Here is a 24,621-nt window from a genome sequence, read left to right as displayed (position 1 = left end):
TTAAACTCTGCCAACCACAGAAGAGGGCACAGTAGGTAAAGAGCTCCTTGAGTTGTGCTCCCGCTTACAGATCTGTGCGGATGAGCTGTGAAGATGAGCTACTCGATTGTAAATTTGCATCAGTAGTGCAAATATTATTTATACAAAGGAAATAAACCAGCTTAAAATCAAAGTGAAGAATGGATGATTAATGAACCAAGAATGGACAGTGTTTTTTTTTATTTTGATTTGGGGAGTAATATGTTGTAAAAACCAAAAGGAATAATTTCTTTTACTTTGATTTTTTTTTCCATTTGTTTTTGCTACTAGAAACATAAAAGTTTGTGTTGTTGATAAAAAAAAAAAAAAGATAAAATCAGATGTTGAGAGTTTCCTTCTCTTCCTAAGCCCCCACCAAAATCAAAGCCTCTATTTTTTTTATTAGAACAAATATTTTTAAATGGTGTTCTGTTTTCTATCAGCTTCTTTTAAAATTAATAAAAAAACAAAACTAGAGCACAATCTTCAATCCCTTTGAAAATTTTTTTTTTTTTTAGATTCAGGACGAAGGAAAAAATATCCCCATACACTGGCATTTTAAGTAGCTGAAAATATGATATATCTTCTAATTTAAAAAAAGCTCATCCTTTGCTTCTCATGTTCACTTCTTACGAAACATTCCCCACAAAACTATATAATTTTTACATGATTTTTGATTTTTTTAGATCATATAAAGAGTCTAGAACAAAATCTCATTTTTAATTGGGGGTGGTATTTATTGCCAATATTATAAATTTTAGCAGAATTGACAGTTGTAAGGTAAGAAAAAAAATCAGAATAATGCAAACAGTGAAAGCTGTTGAGAACAATAGTAAAGAAAGACTGAAGAACTTTAATTTTTGTTTCAATAAGGGACCAAAATACCTATAATATTGGATGCCCATGGCATGTAGTGACAACGTAATGAAATGTGGTGCAGAGATTTTGGAGCAAGCAGAGACCTGTAACAGTTGCACCACACGTTGCGTAGCCTGGACATAGCTATTCTACCTCAGGACCCAAGTTGAACTGATACAAGAAAACGCCTGCTTTAAATTTCCCTGTTCTTCCAGTGCAGACTGTCATCACCAAAATATGTCTCAGTGTTTCTCTGCTGGGAAGCTCTTCCCACCTTCCTACACCCCTGTTTTTCAGAAACTCTCCATTTTAATTATCCTAGGTTTAGCTGCTTGTCTTTGCAGAAGTCTTTGAATCTGTTGCCTTTCTATCCGCACTGCACACCTCCAGAGTAACCCAACTCCCACTGAAGTCAACAGCTACAATGGCTTCCCTCCTCACAGAGGGCTTAATGTTACGCTCGCTGAAGTTCAAAATGAAATCCTACTGTGATTTTGGTGACTCAGGGCGAAAATCCAAAGCACCCAATTACATTGGTGATGGTGTCCTCTGACGGTACCTCGCTGAGCTTTATGTTAAAGCAAAGAGGATGCTACAGCTGCTAAATCATGTAGTGGAAATCTCATTTCTCTTTGGGTGTCCTCACAGTCATAAATACTTCATCGTCAATTTTGAATAATGACTTTAATCACTTCAGAAGATCAAGGAGCTAAAATTGCAATTCTTCCCTATTTGGGAAATAAAAGAAGTCAGTAGAGAAAGCAACCAAAGTTAATGTATTTTGCTGTTCTGGAGAATATGTTTCACCAAATATACTTCTCCTTTCCCTGCTGTACCTATGCGTTAATTGAACACTTCAACATTGACTAAATATAGTGATTTAATAATAATTCATATAGTTCCTTATTGTCAAGTCCAGAGTTAAAAATCCGCATCTGATTTTATAACTGAAATTGGATTAAAAGCTTTGATATTTTAACTTATATTGTTTGGAGCACCAAAAACATAGATGGTGTTTCAGAAATACCTTTCTGGTTCCCAACTTTGTGAACTTAAAAAACATTCAAAGCCAAAACCAGAAACGTGGATAAAATGTTAGTATTGTTTATCTAGTTATTGGTCTTCCTCTTCTCATGCGTATACATAGGCACTATTAAATATGACAGATTACTCCTCTCAGGAAGCAGACTGATGTTCCACGAACTCTGGATACTTATTTTCTAAATCATGAATTGTCCTCTAATGCTCTTCCAATATAACTTTGCCATTGAAGATACAATAAGAGGCACGTTCTTAAAGTATGTAGGGCTAGTGTAAGTAGTTACACTTCACTGAACTCACTACGCCTCCTTTTCACCACCCGTCACACCTGCCAGCAGGGAAGCCTGTCTTTGCTCGCCGTAATCAGCTTCAGACAGAATAAGGTTACATTTACCTCAGAGAGTTTCACGAGCAGGTATTGCTGATGTAGCTGTCCATAGCTGAATTGTCATAAACAGCGCTTACTTGAGCAGTTCCAACCACAAGGCTTGAAAACTTGCGTGCGGTGATGAGGAAAGGAACAAAAAAATGATGTTGGTTTTCTTTTTCAATGGCACAGCTGAATCTAGAAGACAAGCATCCTTAGCCTCACGTTTTCTGCCAGGAACAGCTCTCAACGATGCCTTTGGCTCTTCTAAAGAAGAACAAGAAGTTCTCTTCTTATACTAAAAGTTTTCTTTTTGCATCTGCATTTCAATTTAAAAAAAGACCAAAAAGCAAGTAAAATCAAACAGAAAGTAAATGTGAGATTGAGCTTCAGGAGTAATTTTATTCAGTTAGCTTTTAAACCTCTAGGCTAGCTACAATTTGGCATGCGCGGTAAATAATAGAACCTTGATGGAAATCTTCAAATGCAGACTATTATCCATAAAGATGGCCTGAGCTTCCTTGTTCAACCATGTTCATGAGACGTTTCTTGAAACTCACCCATGTGCCTCTCTGTCCCCTATGGCTGGGAGAGGTGTTGGGGGGAAGGTAGTTCTGGGGTTTCCCTTTTCTTATCCAACGTGTCATAAACCTCATCCGCTTATACGTATATTTGTTTTAAATCGGTGTAAACTCTTTGACTTCCAGGAAACTTGGGGGTGCAAACGGAAGGACATTCAGACCCCAAGTCCTTTATTCTTGTGTTCAGTTCCCTTCACAATTATACTCAGAGACTGGCAACCCCCGGCTGCTCCAGCCGTGCACAAAAAGCCTCCATACAGAGTTATAGAAACCTTCTGTTCGCTCATTTACGCTTTCTCACTCTCTCTTCTAACTTAAAAATATGTTGCTACTTCTGGAGTCCAGTTTGAATTCCTCCTCATGGAGCATACACAGCAGTTATCTCTCCTGATGTATTTATAAACTGTTGACCGACACAGGAGCTTTTATTCTTGCCGCAGCTTTCCTCCCAATGACACATTACCCAACTTCCCTGTTTAGATCTCACGCCGAACATTAAAAGAGCATCAGACAACATTCCCGTTACCGAAAAGCAATCTGAGATGACCCTGTGTGGAAGAAGTAAACTTGTTTTCAGGCATGAAGCAGGCAAATATGCAGAAAAATGGATTTCAGTACCTGTCAGTGAGACGGTACATTGCAAGATTATTGCACCAATTTTTGCTTGTTAAAACGTGAGCTTTTTATGATAAACTGAGTGCACCAGTATATTTCCCAGGTGTGAGTCAGAGACTTGAAAAATTGGCCTTAAAATGTGATGGCATGCCATTTCAGGGAGATTTTCCTTTGTCTGGAGCTGTGTGCACATGAATTCATTTCCAGGCAGACACTTTTCAACCTGACAGCAACAGTGCGCTCTGTAGTGAAATCCATCTCTCAAATTGCTAGCAAATCACAGGACATGTTTATCCTGCCAACCTCCAGGACTATGATTTTTGCCCCCTGCTTCAAGCTCTGAAGAGGAACCGTATTAGTCCCAAGAGCCCTTCAGATAAACACACTTTCTCAGACTAAACACTATAGTCCGGTGACTCACTCAGGCTGTTATCTGAGATCCTTCTGCTTATTATCTAAACATGCTGCTCTAATCCTGAATCAATGGAAGTCGAATTTCAAACTACACTACTGCAGCTTATCCCAAGGAAATGCAAAATGCCTTTTTGCCAGTAATTATATTTTAATGGGCTTTTACAGCCTGTTCTTTTAAGGGGAAAATAATTTTAGTTTCTGCTAGGTACTGTAGTAAGTAAATGAAATCCATTTTATTTTTAAAGCACAGTGGTATTGGACTAAGTGGCAACCATTAACACAATGTATTAGGTGAAGAACACCAATTTTATTTTCTTTGTGTGTTGTTGTTTCACAGGCTGCTGATGACATACTTAGAAAGTCAAACCATAGCACTGAAAATGTGGTGGATTCTCAAGACAAGCTGTTCTGTACTTTCTAGGGAGAGCTGAAATCTCTCCCATGACCAAGTCATTTTATTTGGGAATGGACAGATTTTGGAGAAACATTTATTTGGCACAGATACGGAGTGGAAAAAAACAGTTCCAGTAAATCATAGATGAAATTGCAGACTTGACTCCAATTTTCTTCACATTATGGGCAAAATAATCTTTGGCTTCAGCGAGAAAAGATCTAGGCATATACTGTCAAAAAAAAGAGCGCATTAGCTTAACAAGAACAGGCAACTAATAACTAAGATTCCAAACTTCCTCTCCCGTCCCTGTCAATGAATGAATCATGGTGCAGTAAAGGATGACTCAGTTTGTATTTCTAGGTCTGCATTTATCTTTCTGACAAACAGGTGCAATAAGATGTTGCAGGGAGCAGGTATTTAGGGTGAACATCAGGGTTTATTGAGTCTACTGATGCTGATCTCCTGCCCCTCACTACCATTCCACTTCAGTAAAGTCAATGTTAGTGGTTCCATATGACAGGTGAAGGAACACTTTCTAGTGTTTTCTGTTCTTTTTCGGTAAATTCTTCTTTTTTTCTCTTGAAATGCTTTCTCTCTTGCTGTTCTTTGTCTTTCTTTAACTAAGAACTTCAAAAATTAGATAAATATACAGTAATACTGCTGAATGATTTATGAGTTTTTAAAATAAGAACAATTAAAAGAAGAAACTACTTTATCACAATTTCTGATTAAATTAGCAAAATCCTTTTTTCTTTGTTTCCAGATCCTTCCTTGTAGTATTTCCTTGGGATTCTTCTGTGTTCTGGTGTACATTGTCTGGAAAACACCTGTGAGAAACCCGCTCACTGTGTTGAATTTTAGTCCGGGGCAAATTTGGTGGAGCAAAGAATATTTATTACAGCACGGGGAGTTACACAGGGGATTTCTCCTCCTGTGGCTCATTTTTCCTTTACAAACAATTGTTTTTATTTTGTGTTCCTTATACTTATTCATGTTTCTTCTTGGAACCTAATTTGCGTAATCAATGAGTTTTCGGAACACAACCCACCATCAATCACATAATCCATGAGTTCTTGGAATGCAACCCACCCCCCAATTTACATAATCAGTGAGTTCTTGGAATGCAACCCACCCCTGAGCACACCCTGAGCGCCTGCCCTCTAGTGGCGCAGGCGCTGTGCTTCCTCGGGGGTCTTCCTGGTAGTCCTTGGAGGGAAGCTTGAGGTCTTTATCACCATGTCGTGGCTTCTTCATTCTTTACACTCCTGTGCTTATCTTAGCTAACTACACCACCCTTCATTCTGCAAGTTTTGGTACTTCCAACTGCTGCTTTTGTCTGACATCCTATCTAACACTATCCCTTTCCTAAACGCAGAGCGAGCACACACCCATCTTGGCTGAAGCCATAGTGAGCACACGTTCATTTTAGCTGAAGCAAAATTCTTTTGCTAAACTACTTATTACACACCTATATAAACTCATCCCATGTGATTAAACTTCCTGCAGGTCCTCAACGAGGCTGTGATTATGTAAATTTGCCTTTTCTTCTAACATTACAAACTGTATTGTATACTTTTTCTTTCCACTGTTCAATGGCACTGAAGCCCTTTGAAGTTATTTCCAGCAGACGCTGGACATGCACTAAGTGTGTCCTGATTTCTTTATATATATGTGACTATCCTAGATAACCTCACTAGGAATTCTATTTTGCAGACGTTTGTCTGTCAGAAGTTACTTGTTACCAAGCAGCTCTACACAGACCAGAGACTCCAGTGGACAGAAAACAGTTTTCTACCTGTACTAATTTTCACAAAATTCACATCAAAAAGGTATTTCCAGGACTAAAAACTTGGCTTGCACGCTGAGAAAACTAGCAGGTGTAACAGCACTGCCTGGTGCCATTTGACCCCACAATAACAAATGACTGAGAGAAGGGTCCTTGGCAGAGCGGGGTGTTAACGTTTCTCAGGAAAGGTGGGCTGTCCCAAAGAACCGTAATTTAACAAAACTTATTTGTCTTTTATGCTATTCTGTAGCTGCTGGATGCTCTACCAATACATTGAATGGGGGTGTCTCCAGGCAAAAACAAAAGAAGAAAACAAAAAGTTACATAGTCTTATCTGAATCATCCAACCTGTTGAATTGCAAAACTGCATGAACTATCTGGCAAGAAAAGGCGTTCTAAAGATGTTATTTTCATTTCACAGTACAAGGAGGGGGCTGGAAAAGCCTCAAAAGACATCTTTCACAGCTGAAGTTCCAATAGTTTTGTCCAGGAAACTGGAAGTGGTGTCTGACACCCACCAATTAAAAAAAAAAAAAGAACAGAGAAACTAACCCTTAGTAAATTCTGAACTCCATTGCTTTTCACCTTTCCTTTATAATCTGAGAAATGTTATTGCGTCTATCCAGATTTTTAAAAGAGGAAATGAAGAGCAAACCACAAATTAAAGAAAATAGTGAAAATATAGAACATTTTCTGTTTTATTTTTTGAAGTGGATATATTTCATACACATATATTTGTTTTGCTCCGTTAAAAGAAAGCTTGCATAGCTTGCATAGACTTTTGTGCCTGCTTTTATTTTGTGCCTAATGGCTGAGGAGAATATATTGTTGCCATGGGAGTTCCACGTAATTATCAGAGCAGCAGGATTATGTGCAACAAACCATGCCAGGGAGCAAAATTTTCTTTTAAAAAGACAAAACCCCAAAACTTAACAGTATCTGTGTCAGCTGTACCTGCATAAGAAATCAGATCTTCTCTTAATTACAGTGGGGTGAGTATCTGATTAACACCTCGAAACAAGCTGAAGAAATCAGGCTCCACTAACTTTCAGAACTGCAGATGAGTTGTGTCCGTGTGTCGGGCAGTCTTGGCGTATCTAAGGAGCTACTCAGCATCTTTCAGGATCTATTGATCTAACCTAGATATCTCATGACTTACAATTTTGGAGCTCACTGTGCTCAAAGCTTTTTTCAAAGGAAATGAAAACTATATCCTGTTTTATAGGCACACATGGAGGCTATGGGTCTGAAAAAGGCTGTCCTTTATCCCACCAGAAATGAATTAGTTTCAGTCAAACTATTCATGATTTACTTTAAGGCCTAGATATCATAATAATGGATCTGGATGAAATCTTCAGTGTATGCTGAATGTATGAAGTGATGATCAGCACTTTAAAAAGTTAGATATTTGTTTGAATTGTTAGAGAAGAACTGGTCCCACTGAAGGTCTTTTAGTGTGGGATTTCATGTAAAGGTGCCTTAGAGGCATTTTATGCACTGCTCACAGTTGAGGAGATGCACGTTCCTGCTGTTTCAGCTAAGGGCTGGTTCCCACAAGTCCCCAGAAGGTCACTCAGAGATGTGTTGCAGGACTGCATCTACAGATGCCAATCCAGTGACTGCCACTGTGCATGTAATGCTACCTAGTCATCACACTTGCACCAAAAACATCTGTGCAAATACAAAGAAAAAAGAACGGTGGGATCTCCTTCATGCTGCAAGTCAAAGTGACATGACAACTAAGTCCGCTTGTGTCACAGAATCATACCAGATTTTAATATTGTAACCAGTGCAAAATCAGTGCAGCTATAACATAGCTATTTTGCATTCATATTGGTGATGACTTATGTAGTCCCCACAGAGCACATCCCTCAGATAAACACTGAGCTAAATTTCAGTGGCATAAATGAGTGCACAATTGATTAAATGCTACAAAAATCTAAAATAGCAACTCTGCAGATTGTTGGCTTCTTCTCCCCCCCCCCCCCATTTTCAGATTCTTAGCTCAAATTATAGCTCTGGTGATGAGTAGGGCACAGGGAAAGGGAGGGAAATACCTATACTGTAGAATTTTTAAGGTAAGCACACTTGTTATGGAAGTCATCATGAGAGAAAATATATGCAAGCCAGAACACCATTTGCAGTCGTTTATCAGAGCAATGAGGTGTCTGACTCTGTAGCCTCCTGCTTCGCTTCTGCAAGGCTGCACAAGCCTCACTGGGGAAGATGGCAAGTCTGCAATCCCCATGTCAGCTGACAAGAGCTTATTTGAATCCCTGGCGAGCCCTTGCTTGCAGCTGCAGTCATTACCTCTGCACTAGTGGGTTGTTGTCTTTTTTTTTTTTTTTTTCTCCCCTCTGCTGTTTACTAAAATGTAATTACTGAGCTATTAATTCTTTCCCCTTACCATTTATGATGCATTTGTGGTAAAAGGTGAAAATTGGCTTTATTCTTTCTTGCATACCAATGAGGAGGGGGGAAAAGTATTATACGGTGCACGATAAACCAAATGCAGTTGGGGGTTTTAGAGGTAGTTAACAATGAAGATTGCTTCAGTGCCTGAATTTAGGAGAAAATTGCTAAGGTGTTTATCCCTAAGAGGGAAACCATTAGCATTAATATGAGAGAAAAAGGCAGCTCTCTGAGTTAGATAGTGTATAGCACTGAGGCGTTTTTACTGGCATTGTGGAGAATTGATATGGTGATTTCATCTGTATTTTGGGGTGAGTGAAAAGTAGGTATCATCTCCCGGGTGATGGACTGCATATTTTCATTACTGCATATGACAAACCATCTTTGGAAGAGCAGGATTAATAAAGTTAACAAAAGCACAGTTGCAGCAAACTGGCAAATATATTATCACCTGAAGGCAGGAGGGCAATTAGAGCGGGAACATTGGGAACATCAGTGCAAAGAAGCTACTTCTGGAGGGAGAGTCTGAGTGCCAGCGCAGGTTATTTAGGAGTTCCTTAGTGAGAAAGAAGGGTCACTGTGTGATACTATTTTTTGAAGTCCCGAGTTATTTTATCGGAAGTTCTCATTTGTCTTGTCTTCCTTATTAATTTTTCTTTACTTTTTTTTTTTTTTTCTACTGGGCTGATGTGGTTCAATCTTATTTTATAAGCCAACCATGGGGCAGAACAGTATGTGAATACAGAATACCAAGTGCATACCAAATGTTCTGCACTTAGCGAATGGGGCAGTGCAATAGTGATTCATCAGTGTTCAGGGTGTGAAGGAACATCTACAGCTGCCTTTCATGAGACTCATGGAATCACGGAGTTTTCAGAGTTGGAAGGGACCTCTAGAGATCATCTAGTCCAACTCCCCTGCCAAAGCAGGATTGCCCGGAGCACATTACTCAGGACTGCATCCAGGCGCGTCTTGAAAATCTCCAGAGAAGGGGACTCCACCCCCTCCCTGGGCAGCCTGTGCCAGTGCTCTGTCACCTTCATCATAAAGAAGTTTTTCTGTGCATTTGAACGGAACTTCCTGTGTTCTAACTTGTGCCCATTGCCCCTCGTCCTGTCACTGGGAACCAATGAAAAGAGCCTGGCTCCATCCTCCTTCAACCCACCCTTTAGATACTTGTACGCCATAATAAGGTCTCCCCTCAGCCTTCTCTTCTCCAGGCTAAAGAGTCCCAGCTCTCTCAGCCTTTCCTCATAAGGGAGATGCTCCAAGCCCTTCATCATCTTAGTTGCCCTTTGCTGGACTCGCTCCAGCAGTTCCCTGTCCCTCTTGAACTGGGGAGCCCAAAATTGGACACGGTATTCCAGTTGTGGCCTCACCAGTGCAGAGTAGAGACTCAATCCTGCACATCTGTGACTGTGAGCAATACCAGATATGATGGGAAGAAGTATCATAGCTGAAAAGAGAAGGTGAACCCGAATCTTTAAACCCACATGTGGGACATGACAAGAATTTACTAGTAATGAAACCAGATTGTGTCCAACAATTAATTAAGGAAGTCAGTAATCAAACTAACTTCACAAACTGGTGATTTTCAGAAAGGGTGAAAATTTAGACACAGCAGCTCAATGTCTCAGACTCATCTAAATGAAGATGACACACTAATGTCATTATGAATTAATCTTATATAGTAACTCAGATTAAGGAATGAAGGTCTCAATTTTTAATTAATTCATTCTTTATATTCAGGATTTAAGAGGCTCATAAAGTCTCTCCAGTAATCAGAGAGTAAAGATGTATTAACCAGTGTGAAGGAATCCATCTCTTTCTATGCAAATACTTTAGTTTTCAGAAAGAACCCCGAACTGAGGTCTAGTGTGATACTAGCTCCTGTCTGGGACTGAAGACCTGTTTCTAGAGACAGTAGGCTGATGCTGAAGAACATGAGTGTGGGCAAAGGGTCAAAGAGGGAAACTATTTTAGAAAGATTTCGGCCAAAATTTTGTGAAAATTATGGATGTAAGTCTATGCTTACATTTTATGTTCAGTGGGAGTCTAATCGTGTGTCTTAAATTGCCAACCATCCATTCGACACACTCAGCTTGGACCATCTCCTTGACCATCTCCTTGCCCATAGGGAAGGTCTTGAGGTGCCCTCTGTCATTCAGTCTACCTAGGTGAGCTTATCTCCTCCATTTCCAGAGTGTACACTGACCCCCAGAAAACCATGGAAATTAGCAGCTAAGTCTTGCTGTTATTTGTCAAAAAAGTGAAAATCATACTTCTGTCTTTCAGCAAAGATATCCTGTCATGAACATTCTCCTTCGTCCTGCTTGTTTCCCTTTCCAGGTAAATAAATTAGCTTAAACAGGGGGAGGAGTGGCCAGATAAATAGCACTGATTTCAGCAGGGTTGACATTGTTGCTGCTGGTTGTCTTCTAAATTGTGGTCATCTTAATTTCAGTATCTGTCTCAGCTTTTTGCTTGTACATTCCCAGAATTAAGAAAAGGCTACTGATTTTGTACAACGTGGAGTTCATAATATTGCCTTGGAAGGCTGTCAGATTAAGTTCAGAAAGACATTAGTCTGCTAGGAACATAGACTGCATCTTTTACGTTATCTTTATACTGTTCCCATCATTCGTGATATACATTTTGTCCCCAGTACAAATTCACAGAAGGAAAAGGATATTGCTGTTTTATAACAGAAGCAAGGATTCCTTCCTGTAATTATAAGGCGTGAGACACTGACTGATCATTAATCAAGGGACTGATTATAATAATAATCCACTTCCACTGCAGGCTTATGGGCTAATTCTCATTTATACTAATCCCATTTTGAACTGCTCCTGGATCATTACTAGAGCAAGCAAAAAGGGTCGTGGGAGAAGGGTTTGATGTACAACCAGAAGAGTGTAGAGACTAGAAGCAGAGAAGAATCAATCCCTGTCCTCCAGTATTTAAGCCAGAGCCCCTGCATTTTCTTTGGTCTGTGTCTGAGCTGTTATTCAGCTCCCTTCCTTCCTCCCAGTGATGTGGCAGATGGCTTAGGCTGGCACAGGTGGCTGAGTACCACCTGCTGCAATTTTTTCTGTATCTTTTGCTATATTACTCCTTTTGTTGCTGTTTGCAAAGGATGACTGGAAATAGGAGGGAAGCAGGAAGAGAGTATGAAGTGATGGTGATATTGTTCAGTGCTTTCTTGTTTTCTGTTGTGTTTTTGCTGGGAACCTATAGCTGGTGCATGCTGGAATTCTGCGAGCAAAGACAGCAGATTTGGAAACTGTGACTTTTGTGATGGAAAAAGTGTATCTGTTTATTATCTCCTATTGTAACTTGACCCATGCTGAGGGACAGCATTTCCCACTGCTGAGTGCTGTGAAGGGAAAAATCCTCCATTGGCTTTAAGCACTAGATGTTTTATCCTCCTGACCTTTTGAACTCCATTGGAAATAAAACAGCCTTGTAGAAACTAAATGAAAAGTTTAAAATGAAGGGGAGGACAAGCCTTATCATCCAAATGCATGAAGGGTATGATTGGGCAGGGGCCGTGGCTGATATAGTGGACCTCAGAGGCATGGACTGGTATTTAGTCTCTGTTGAGGTAGTGAGAGAGGTACAAAGGAAACGCATCCCTGGTATCTTAAATACTTCTCTGAGGATTGGTTGAATTACTCTCTGGAGTCAGTCATCTCTCTTGCCTGACTGTAGAGAGAGACTTGAGGACTAATATAGAATAGGTGACTGCTTCTTCAGTGTCGGAAACCAGAGGAAACTAGTGCCATCCTTTGCATCTAGTTTAGTAGCAGTATTATAGTGACTATAAGATGTAATATCCACCCAACTTCCTATCTGGATGCTTTCTCATTTGAAATGTAACTGCTGCATGTTTCTGGATGCTTGCTTTTACAAATAAGCTTTTAAAAGCTAGTTGTGTTAACACCCCCCCCCCCAAAAAAAAAAAAAAAAAAGAAAACAAACAAAAAACCAAACAACAAACAAACAAACTAAAACCCAAAACTAAAAAATTGGTGAAAACCAAATAATTATCACAGCACTTCTCACCAGTGTACTTTCCTTAGGTAAATCTAGTTGCCCTCAGGTTGCCCAGAGAGGTTGTTGAGGTCCCATCCTTGGAGGTGTTGAAGGCCAGGTTGGACGTGGCCTTGGGCAACCTGGTCTAGTGGGAGGTGTCCCTGCCTATGGCAGGGGTGTTGGAACTCGATGATCTTCAAGGTCCTTTCCAACCCAAACCATTCTATGATTCTATGATTCTTTGGTTCTATGATTCTATTTCAGCAGCTCAAAGCAAAGCAAAGCACGCTTTATGACAAGCAGTGCCAGGTGAATGACATGTAATCCCAGTGAAGTCAACTGTGATGTTTATGTGTGTAAGAGAATTTATTAACAGAGAGATATGGGACAGTTGCACTTTGGCTTTAAAAAAACATTGGCTGCTAAAACCAATTTTTGACCATACTGGCAAAAACTTTCCTGAGATAGAAGAAATTCTCAACTTTTTTGTAACCAAAAATTCTGATCTTCTTTTTATAAGGGAACAATGCATTTTCACATATTTCTTTTATGTCATATGGTCTTGACTTTTGATTTTCTCACTCACTATTTGAAAGATTCCCCCCCACACCCCACCTTGAGTTTCCTGTGTCCTTTTTGTTCATTTTACCCTTGTTTGTTCATTGTCACAGATGAACAATATCCTGCCTGTTTCCAAGAACATACCTCCCTCCTCCCCCAGTGTTCTCTATAAATGTATAAAAACCCTTCATAATAAGAATGACCCCCGTGGTAATCAGGGAGACAGCTTTGATTAAGAACATCTGTTAGCAGATTCCTGGTTCTAAAGTCAAGCAGAACATAAGACAAGAAGATATAGAAAGTGGCATTTCTCAAACTGTGAGGCTGGCCTCCCCGGGGAGACTCTGACTTCTTCCAGAGATACAAGCCAAGATCACAAAAAAAGAACAGACATCAAAATGTGTGGAGTGTGTGTGTAGTTTGAAAAACACGACACCTTTGTTTCTGAGGTGCTGCATCTTTACATTTCTAAGCACTACACTTCTGAGGGGTGTGGAGAAGGACTGCACTTCTAGACATTGCACCGTGTTTACTCCTCAAACACATCACCGCGCAATGAAAAAGAAGGGACAGCTATGGTGACCCCCTGGTCATTGCCTGCATCCTTTTTTTTTTTTTTTTTTATTAGTTCTTCTCTTCCCCTCCTTTTCCTCTTATCCTTTTGGGGCTGACAAGGCTATTTATTAGCAATGCACAACATGCGGATCAAGGAGAATTGGCTTCAGTTTTGCATTCTGCTGGTGTAAAATGGTGATGTGGAACAGGTTGCTTCACAACAATTTCTCTTCTGAGTTGGACACAAGCTTTCCTATCCCAGCACTCTTTCCCAGCATTGTTCAGGAAATACTTAGGAAACAAGAAAGAACCAGGCTTGGCTTCTGTGAACTTTGTGATACACCTTCCTAGATTCTTTTAGTCAACAATGTAGGCTTGTCCTGAGCTGAATGTTAGATCCAAGCTGTTATGTTTGATAGCTACCGATAAACTAATCCTTCATAAGGATCTAGGTATCTAAATGTAGTCTTTTTGACTTTGCTGCTCAATGCCTTTGTTTCCTCTTCTGGAGACGCTAGGATACTGATCTCATTTGGAAAGGATTTTAGTCTCTAATGAAAAAAAAGAAAACATACAAGTTCTATTTATATTTGTATGAAAACAATATGAATTTTAAAATTAATTACAAATATTACTCTTTATGAAAGGCTTTCTCTCACTCATTATGAAAAGTGGGATAAAAGAGGATAAATCAAGATGACAAAGGAAATAGAAATTTCTTTGTTAAGTTGTTCTCCTAGAAGTTAATAGAAAAAGCAAACATACAGAAGGATGAAATGCGGAAACAGGGACAATCTCCCAAGGACCAGTAAGGAAGTATTTCTTGGGCATGAATGGATTGGTTTATGAAATCCAAAGTATTGCTAGAATTGAAACTTTTGAGAGATATAAAAGGCAAAGAGATAGGTACATTGGCAATTAAACGACTAGGAAAAATGAGGGGCTGCTACTGAAAGGAATGAGTGGCCTAATGATGAGGAACATGGAAAGGACTAACACACTTAGGACTTTATCCTTTACCGGCCAGCTGTGCTCTTATGTCTTCCAGGTCTTTATGGCTGACAGGGAAGTTTGAGGAAGAGATACGCTACCCTTAGTAGAGGGGGATCAACAAGGGACAAGTTAGTCAAGCTGGGTGCATGTAGTTCGGTACAGTGGGATGGGATGTATCTAAGCATGTTAAGGGAGCTGCTCTATGTCACTGTGAGGCTATTCTGTCATCTTTGAAAAATCATGTGCGATGCCTGATAACTAATAAAAGGCAAACATGACATCTACTTAATCACTGCAAGCTTTCTTGCTAACTTTCTTCAACACCAAGCAGACATATGTAATCATATGAGGATTATTATCATTTATTTTTCTGCATTCAATTATAATGGAAAAAGAAAGGGAAAAAGTTATGTTGCCTGCTTTCAACTTTTAGAAAAGTTTTATTTTGTTTCTATCCAAACTTGAGGCTTTTTCTCAAATGTAACATCTCTCCCAAGAAGAATGGTGATTTTGTTCCAAAAGATTTCTTACTACACTTTTCAGTTAAGTCTTAGTCATAATACACAAGAGAGTATTAGAGACTGATGTCAAGCTGCAAAGTGCTATAAGCATGACAAATCTTCACTTTAATTCTCAGAATTGATTTCTTTTTGAGGAGGTGTGATTTCCTTCTCTCTCTTCCCTTTGGCATTTACTGACTGGGGAACGTTTCATATTTTCCCCTTATTGAGTAGCAAATGACATCTAGTAATATTCCTGAATACTTTTTAAAAAGCCACTTTTCCAGCAGGAAACAATTAAAGAAGATATTAGTGTGCCAGCTGCACAGATACACTGTTCCTTATTTTATACAAGAACCAGACAAAAATAAAACCACTGAAAAAACTGTAAAACCTTTGAGTTTCTCTCCATCTACCTCTGAACATCCACAAAACCCAGGTGAACTTGGATTTTGGTTCTGCTTACTGTAGAGATACATAGAAACTGGGAAATCTGGAGTAGGACTTGAACTAAAAAATGAACAAAGAGATTTAATTACATCTCAGTCTTGTGTCTTGTCTATATAATACGCATAATTTGTTGTAAGGCTTATTGTGTGTTTATTGGAATTGTATTTATTCTTTTTTTTTAATATATATTGTTATGTTAGGGTTTTTGGTGAAGGGGGGGAGGGCGAAACATTTTTTTTGAAACACAAGAAAAAGGCTTATTTATGTTTGACCTTGGAGTCCTTGACTCTGTAATGAGCAATCATGCCAAGGGGAAAAAGCTGAGAAGTGAAAGTCAACATCAAAAAATAAGAATGGAAATGACTGAGTTAACAACAGAAAACCAAGTAGATGTCCCCAATCCAGTTTACGTAGAATAATTAATGCCTCTTAAAATGGATCACTGCAAACATGACACTAAAGGATTTTGGCTGTTTAGTCTAATATATCATCAGCACTAATATGCCATAATAAAAAATTGCAGAAGTAAATTAAATTCATTCATATCCTTAAAATCATAATTATGCTCAGACACGAACTAGAGCACATAGGGAAATTACTCTGACTCAAGAATGGCAGTGCCTAAAAGCTGAGCACTTTGTCCCTTTGGAATGATTCAGTGTGTAAAATTAGGAACCCAGAATCTGCTGGCAGTCAAGGAAAGCCATTAACTGTTCATGGGCAGTGGTCCTGGGAGTCCTCATGGTCCAGAATGTCACTTACTGTGAGTAACTTAAACAGGGATATGTGACCTAATTCCTTCTTAGTTTTCCTTAAGTGTCGATAAATGAGGGGACAAAGCTCTGAGCCATTCCTAGAGGCAGATCAACTCACTAAGCAGAGCTCATTCTTTGTAAAAGGTTGAGCAGAATATTCATATGGTGTTAACAGTAGTTGATTTATGAAATCTCTGACTCAGGAAGACAGGTCATCTGGACCAGGGTTTAGGTTCCCTACCAAAACATCTAGTTTTAGGTGCCTGCGTGGGAACTAGTGGCTCTATTCAGTCGTATAAAAGTTCAGCACAGTCTAAAACCAAAACCAGATAAACAAAAAATAAATAATTCGGTAAGTAAGGAGATATCTATTTTTTCATCAGCAGAAGCAATCCGTAGTCCATTAGTTGCATGGACTAGTTTACGATTATCTTTGAGGGGAGCTTGGATAGTGGTCTGCAGCTACACATAGACGGCTAAATTCATGAGCCTTACTCCACAAGTTTAATTCCACACAAGGTTTCCACTGGCTGCTCAGCCTGAAGGGATCCTGGCCCTGTTCAGCTCCTCCTACAAAGGAGACTACCCTACTAATCATGGTGCAGAACAGTTCTAGCGGGCACAGGGAGTGCAGAGAGACCCTTGTTCTGGCAGGAAAGCCTGAGATCTGAGGGTAAGCGAGGGACAGGGAGTATGTCTCTGTTTAGTCATTAACACTCCCTGCCCACAACTTGGAGACCTCGCGTGTGGTCTGCAGCTTGGTATTGCATTGCTTATTAACCGAGTGGCTATCTAACGTAGATGGCGGGCAAAGAGCCCTGGGAACAGAGATCTCTAGTCATTGTCTCTCCCAAACCAGCAGAGTGTAGAATCCTTTTTCTTTGATGTCTTTTCTGTTTCTCCCCGCTGCTGCCCTACTTCTTACACATCCAGTTTCAAGTCGATGAAATAGAATATGGCCTAAGCCACTCTGTGCTGTAGCTTGGTAGTTAATAAACTCTCCTGGGATGCCAGCTGTGACAGTTTAGAGATTTTGAAATTCCCAGTAAGTCTCAAAGCAGAATCCTACCTTTAAATTGCCTATTAGTCTGCTATTTTGGAGCTTAGTCTATGATTTTTTTCCTGTAGCAGGTGAAACATTTTGAATGATATATAAGAAAGCCCTTGGGTAAAAGATACATCATGAATAAATGATAATGGTCAACACAAAAGTCTATTCACAGGAAGTATTATCAATCAACATGAGTGACTATTGAGAGAGATTTAAGACTGAGACTTTTAAAAGAGTGTAAGCAATCCATTTCCCTTCAATTTTCAGCAAGAAGTGAGGATATATATGTAACCTAAACTGTTTTAAAAATCCTTACCTAAATTCTTAACAGAGTAAAAAATACAGGACTTGATATTTCATCCTGCTACTCATAGAAACGGTCCAATGTTGATATGTGCATTCCTTGCTTTATCAGACCTTGCTGCATCTTAATATCTCTGGAGAACTGATTCTGTCAGGAGGATTCTGATCCTGACCGACTGTTGCTATGGTATTGGGTTATTCTGGGCTACGATCAAGAAGAGCAAACAAACTTGAAAAAGAAACTGACTTTAAAAGATGTTTTCAAGCCACAGTGCCTGAGACTAGTTTTGGAAAACTAAATCTTGATTTTTGTATGATGTGGCACTTGTAAATACTTCTGAAAAACCACACCGATAACTAGAAGTGTTGCTGTGACAATAAACACACGCATAAATAGAGGAAAATTCAGGAGGAGAAAAATGGGCCAAATCTCACAATCTTGAAATTGTTCATTTTCATTTAATATTATTATCCCACTCTGAACTGAAACTCCTAGCTTCTCTGAGAGCATTTGAAAGAGCAAAACTTTTTTGTGGATTATATTCCTGTTTTACTAGGCACTATTCCAAAGTTGGTGGGAGCCAATGAATGGGTTTCTAAAATTATTGAGCTTTTGAATTGAGGGCATAATAAGGAGGTTTTGCTTGTCTACCATCCCTAGGCAGTAATATAGCTCTTCTTTTACAATTGTTAGTATTTGTTCAATTGGAAGTTATCTATGTGTACTGAAAGTGCTGTAAAAGGTTCTAGAAATGCATGAGACAGTACTTTCTGTATGTAGAATTTCATATTCTTAGAGGACAGAGTTCCCTTGATGGGAAAGGGAAAAAAAAAAGGTCCTAAGAGAAATCCTGGTGGTGTATTATCCAGGATAATGACCCCATAAGGCTGCACAAGTTTCAGCAAATGGTATTTAAAAATTATGTAGGGAATGGGGAAGTTTTCAGCAAGTTCATTATTTACAAACAGACAATTTTGTTTGCCAAATTACTGAACGTGTTCTTCCCATTCCACAGGCAGAATTCACAGCCATGAGGGACCAATACATGCGAGGCGGGGAAGGCTTCATTATTTGCTATTCCATCACAGACCGCCAATCCTTTCAAGAAGCTGCTGAGTTTAAGGAACTCATTTATCGTGTCCGGCACACCTATGACATCCCGTTGGTGCTGGTGGGAAACAAAATAGATCTCGAACAATTCAGACAGGTAAGCAGTTTCTCTGCTGTTTTTGGCTTGTTTTTTCTTGGCTACATCAGGATTTCTGTAGCATATGTTGTACAGTACTGATGAGAATTTTTAGCACAAGATTAGGTTTAATCAAAGAGCAAGACACTAGGATTGGTGATAAATTAAGGATTTAGCAGTACTTTTCATTCATATGTTATAGATCTTAAAGTACCCTTGGCCAATCACATCCAAATGTTCTTTTTTCTTTGACTTGAAAAGGAATCCCACTATTTTTCTTGGAAGTGATGTATAAGTTCAACATATATATATGTTCAATATAAAAAGAGATTCAGTCAGGATCTTCGTGACAAAAAAAACTGTTTTCTTTGAAAGTTACCAACCATTAAAAACGGATTTTTTTTATTTCTGCTTTTTTTTTTTTTTTTTTTTAACAAATGTACTAGATTTAACTAAAGGCTTCTCAAACTCAGACTGAAAAAAAAAAAAAATCTAGTTAAAATAGAGAACTACATGTATGATTATCTTGGCGTGAAAAGCCAGTGGCTGTGTTACTAGAGTGTTTGGATGAGATGGGGACATGCAAGACTTGAATTCATTTGGATTTGTATACAAGATTTGAGCCATCACTGCCCATAGAGCAGGAAATTTCTTTCACTATGAGGGCATTGACTGTGGCTCGCTCAAAGTCTTTAGTAATCTTTGTTCACTCTTTTCCTTTTGCTTCCTCTCTGCTTCTTCATTGATGTTCATATTCATGTGTGTGTGTGTGCAAGGAAGTGAGTTAGAGAGAGAGCATCTTTGAAATTACTTGGTTGTGACCTGGTACATCAGAAATATCCTTAATCTGAAGCAGAAACTTCAAAAAGGGGGAAAAAAAAATTTCCTTTATGAAAACCTTAAAGGCTCTTTATACACATTACGATTGCTTTCAAATGAATGACTTCTGTGCAGACACATGTAACGGTTAAATAAAATGGTGTTTTTCAGTTCATTAGCATCTGTGCTCACATGATCCTGTCTACTCTTTTCCACTTATCCTGTCACTCTTCTCCCCATGTCTTTGTCTTCTTTCTTCTACCTGAAGAAAATCCAAGGCAGTGTTAAGCCTGAAATTAGCACGGAAGATTTGATGATGTACATTTAAAACTTCACATCTGTTTTCGGATCATTGACTTCCTCCCTAAGTCAGACTGTGACAAACCCTTAATGGTGATGATCCAGCTACAGTTTAACACACAGCTTGAGGCTTCAAAGAACAGTGCCATGTGCAACATGCAGTACAATCTGTGCAGCTTCTGGTGTACTTATATACCAGACGGGGAGGGATGGGGATTCAGTTGTTCTGCTGAGAGAACAGGACAATGCACCTGATCCCAACAGAAATGGGATATGACTGATTACCTACAGTTACCTATAGATGAGGTTTTCAGGAATAGTCTATTCACTACGTGATATGAAGACTCTCTTCCAGTGATATTTGGCACTACTTCCTTCTGATCTTATGGTTTTTTGGGCTTGTATATTTTAATCACCATCAATGAATATAAAAATATATGCCTGATTTAAATATTTTATATGCTCCTTGATGATTTCGTCTGGTATCCCAAACAGGAAACTTAGTGTGTGTGAAAGTCTGAATTAGTTATTACAAACAGCACTCAAGATAAAAGGGTATGAGGAGGGTCTTGGGAATGATATTAGAAATTATGTCTTTGAGATGTAACAGGCACACAAAAAACTGTTATACAAGGTTGTCACTGAAGAACCTGCCTGAATGTGGAATTAGGCAATTCCAAATCATAGTCCTATATTATTTATTTTTTTTTTAAATCTTTCGATGAGTCAGGATTTAAGTCTTCAGAATCTTTTCCTCCATAAGCCCTCTACAACTGTCAACAAGTATGGCAATGTCAGAAGGGTTTTCTCAAATATTCTGCAATCCAGACTTGGAGCCATGGGACACATGCACATTAAAGAATAGTAAAATAATACAATGCAGATCTCCTCCTTTTAATAAAGCATTTGGAAATGACTATATCTACATAAACAAGTAGTTTGAACCAACAGGAGCAGAGCTGTAGAACAAACCAGTTTATTAGGAATTCCACATTTTGGGAATTTATTTTTAACTTTGGATTATCTCTACTCCAAGGCCATTGTCTCCATGATTAGCTGGTGCTGAGGTGGATGAGTTGTTCTCCTGTAGCATATCTTCACTTAAAAAATGCATCCATAGTTCAGGTCAAGTTCTCAGAGACCACTCCACAATTCAAAGCAAAGCATAGTCAAGTGGGGGTGATTAGGAGGTCCTCCTCAGAATGCCTCTCTGACCAAAACTAAAGCACTAGTTTGTGGGAGGTCATCTCTGTGCCCAACTTTAAGTGCATGTTAATGGACTTTGGCAGCTCATTAGAACTGGGATGTGAGATTGTACTGTACATTTAAAAAGCACTGAAATAAATTATATCTATGATTACTTGTTTGGTTAAACAATATCTAAATAACTTGATGACCGGTGGGGAGGTAGAATGAAAGGAATATTTTAAAGGCCATGTACTGTAGTTACGGCTTCATTAAAAGCTCTTGGATGGTCAAGAGTGGTAACCAGCTAACTCTGGGGTGACAGACAGCAATTTGCTGATGATGTATGGCATTAACATATCAATGAACAGTGAGGTATACAGGCATACCAAATTCAAACAGCTGAGAAAGAGTAGGTGTCAGAATGCAATTAGCCAGACTGGAATTTGGCCAGGGCACCAGGGCTATTATTGTTGCTTTATTTAACGACATTTTTCTCCTATGAAATTCGTTAAAGCTACTGTAATGTTATTCATGGTATTTGGAAACATAATATTAAGTTCAACATTCCCAGGCATCATTTCCATTTAATGACAATTCCAAAACAATCAGACAGGCTGTAGTAGCTCAGTCAGACAAAGCTCTTGTTTGAAATGTGATCTCCTACACAATACAATTAATGATGTATGTCGCTCGTCTCAAACTTATCAACAGGACTACAAGAGTAAGACTAATCTGCAATTAAAATTTTGTGTTTGGAGAAACACTACTGAAAAATACTACTGAAAAACAAAACCAGCAAGCTTATTATTTTTATTTTCTGATGGCTTCAGTGAAATTATTGTTGTGTTTAAGTATGCCTGTCATTTTTAATGTCGTAAGAAATGGGTTTGTCTGTACTCCCTGAAACAAGTTTTAATTACATTCATCAGCCTGAAGAATAAACACTTTCCATTTGTGTGAAACAGTGTAGGGGAACAACTGTATAAAAACTGTGGGGGAAAAAAGATAATAACTCATTATCTTGGTCTGCATATCCAATCTGGTGGCAAGGCTCCCTCCATCCTCCGTTCCTGTCCACCCATTTTTACTGCAGCTGCATCCGAACCTTTCTGACCTTGTTCTGTGTGCGGAGATTCACTGGGAAAGAGGGTTAAGGCATTCATCTGTGCCCATTCCTTAATTTTTAGCCATTACTCTAAGAAACATTTAAGTATTACATGTATTTTATCCCATAGCTGTTTGATGTAAAAAAAATAGAGCACTAAGTGTTTGATTAGGTAACATTTTAATCTCAGTGTTTTCTAACATCAAAGTCACTAGATTAATAAAGATAGGCTCTCATTAGACTTTCAGAAATGTTTAGGACCAGCTGATATGGACTACAATAGATATTTTTACTTCAGGTAAGCTTTGTTGCTTTACCCCAGACGAACACCTTTTTCTTCCTGAATTTTACAATCTGTATAATAGATGCGTTTCTAATTAAAACATATTAATCGTTAAAAAAATACAATAAACAACTGATCCTATTTGAGCTTATGCCATGCTAATGCTACATTGAAGCTTTTAATTAAAATATTTTATAATAAAGACATGTGGCACTGCTGAAAGGTTGTTGGAAAAAAATATCCGTAAGACTTTGCCTACTGATCATTGCAATATATTACATTCAGCGATTCAGAGGGCAACTAACTACATAAGCTCCATTGAACAATGAGGTGTAGCTCTCAGCTGGAAAGAATAGATACTTTCTAGTAGCTTTTTCAGACTTTTAATGTGGATGTGAGAGCCCCTCTGGAAATTCTACCTATGTAGAAATTGCACAGCCTTCATGGAGCAGTTTTTCCTATACACTTTTGTTTGACCCCAGAGGAATAAGCCGTGGGCTCAGCGGAGCCCATGGATAACACGTTGATTTCCATTGAGTCCAAGGTTATGAGGGCAGCTCACGCTTCATTCAGCTCTTGGCCTCTCTGGGAAGCCTGTCATCAAAGTTGTTAGCTTTGCCAGTACAGTCTTGGTCCTGAAAAAGAATTATGCTGTTGTTTACCCTTCCACACATGAGTTGTCTTATTGGCTTCAAGCACAAATCTGAGCAGGACCAGTGCTTTTGAAAGCATATCCTTCTTTCTCTCTCCCCCTACAGACTCCCTCCTTCGGTAGGAAATATGAAATCAATATGAAAACTGTCTTTAACATGGAACAATATCGTACTTGGAGTGCAAATTAATTACAGAGTCTTCATTATATTTTCTTTCTAAGGTTTTATTATACCATAAGATAATTCTCAAACCAGGTTTAGAGTGGCTCAGTGCACTCTCCTGATCTGAATCAGCTGCTCACAGAACAGTCTCATTTTGATGAGGTTTCACTCTGGAATTTTTTCAAGATACGCTGACTGGTCATCAGATACTGTGAGCATCAACATTTAAACTTCTCATTTTGATAGTTGGTCTATTTTCATGCTGGCTTCCAAAACCTTGAAATAGCTGCTGAGTCTGAGACACCTAATGGTCTTTTTTTTAACTTGTTTTGTTTTGGTTTCTTTTGTATGAATAACTCAGTATATTTCAAACATTGTCATTCTATACCTTCTGGTGCCTGTCTGCGACACTGAAAATGCTTACAGAATATGACATTATAGTTTATTTTATTTTAATTTTGCAATATGTGACTATGAAGCACTATTTACTAGATGCTCTCTTGCTCATACTAGTCATGAAACTGAAGTATTCTGAACTTCTTACTTTAGCATCAGGATGAATTCTGTTGTTTTTGGGATGAAAACTGCCCTCAGATTTGTAAATGTCCTTTACCACCAGCAGTTCCACTTTCTCTTAAAGGCATTTGGGTGGAAGAGTCTGTCTACTGAAGACTCGTTTCCCATTTATCAAGCCAGTGCCGTACACAAAGACTGAAAGGTTTCATTGTTTCTTCTCAACTTTCTAACTGCAAGTCAAGGGCAATGCATTTTCTGCTGTTTAGTGACAAAGAATAGTATATATTTGAGTTAATATTAGACTAAATGAATTGGCCAGATGCTTTATGAAATCCATGCAGAAAAACAGGTTTTATCACATATCACAGAAGTGTATCATAAAACGAGATGAATGTGCCCATGGAGACGTCTGTCTGTCTGTTGACTGTAGAGGGAGGCACGGACACACAGCTTCCTAGACCTTATAGAGCAATACTTGAGTGAAATGAAGACCAACAAAATTGTTCGTGACATTCTTTCAGTTGAGAATTCAAGCTTACTGATTGATTCTGTTATTATTGCTGCTAGCTACATGCTAGACTTTTGAAGCATGTTCATCTTTCCTTTGTTTTTTGAATTAATAAAATCTAATAAATAGTCATTCTTAGGTGGTCCTCCCTTCTAAAGATCAGTGTGAACTGTGATCTTACAATATCTGAGACATATTCATTCAGGTTTAC

General features: G+C 38.8%; 1 protein-coding gene across 1 annotated transcript in view; it reads left to right on the top strand.

Annotated features, from left to right (window-relative positions):
* The window catches only part of RIT2 (Ras like without CAAX 2), a gene marked incomplete at both ends in the record, with an annotated part of 195,958 nt that overhangs the window by 80,789 nt on the left and 90,548 nt on the right, over nt 1-24,621 (top strand). The window contains one exon of the mRNA XM_082497752.1: nt 18,706-18,897. Coding sequence (XP_082353878.1) covers nt 18,706-18,897 — 192 coding nt within the window. The remainder of the gene's footprint in view (nt 1-18,705; nt 18,898-24,621) is intronic.

This window comes from Vanellus vanellus (assembly GCF_965231255.1).
Source record: "Vanellus vanellus genome assembly, chromosome: Z".
NCBI lineage: Eukaryota > Metazoa > Chordata > Aves > Charadriiformes > Charadriidae > Vanellus > Vanellus vanellus.
This window is presented reverse-complemented; position numbering and strand designations above follow the sequence as displayed.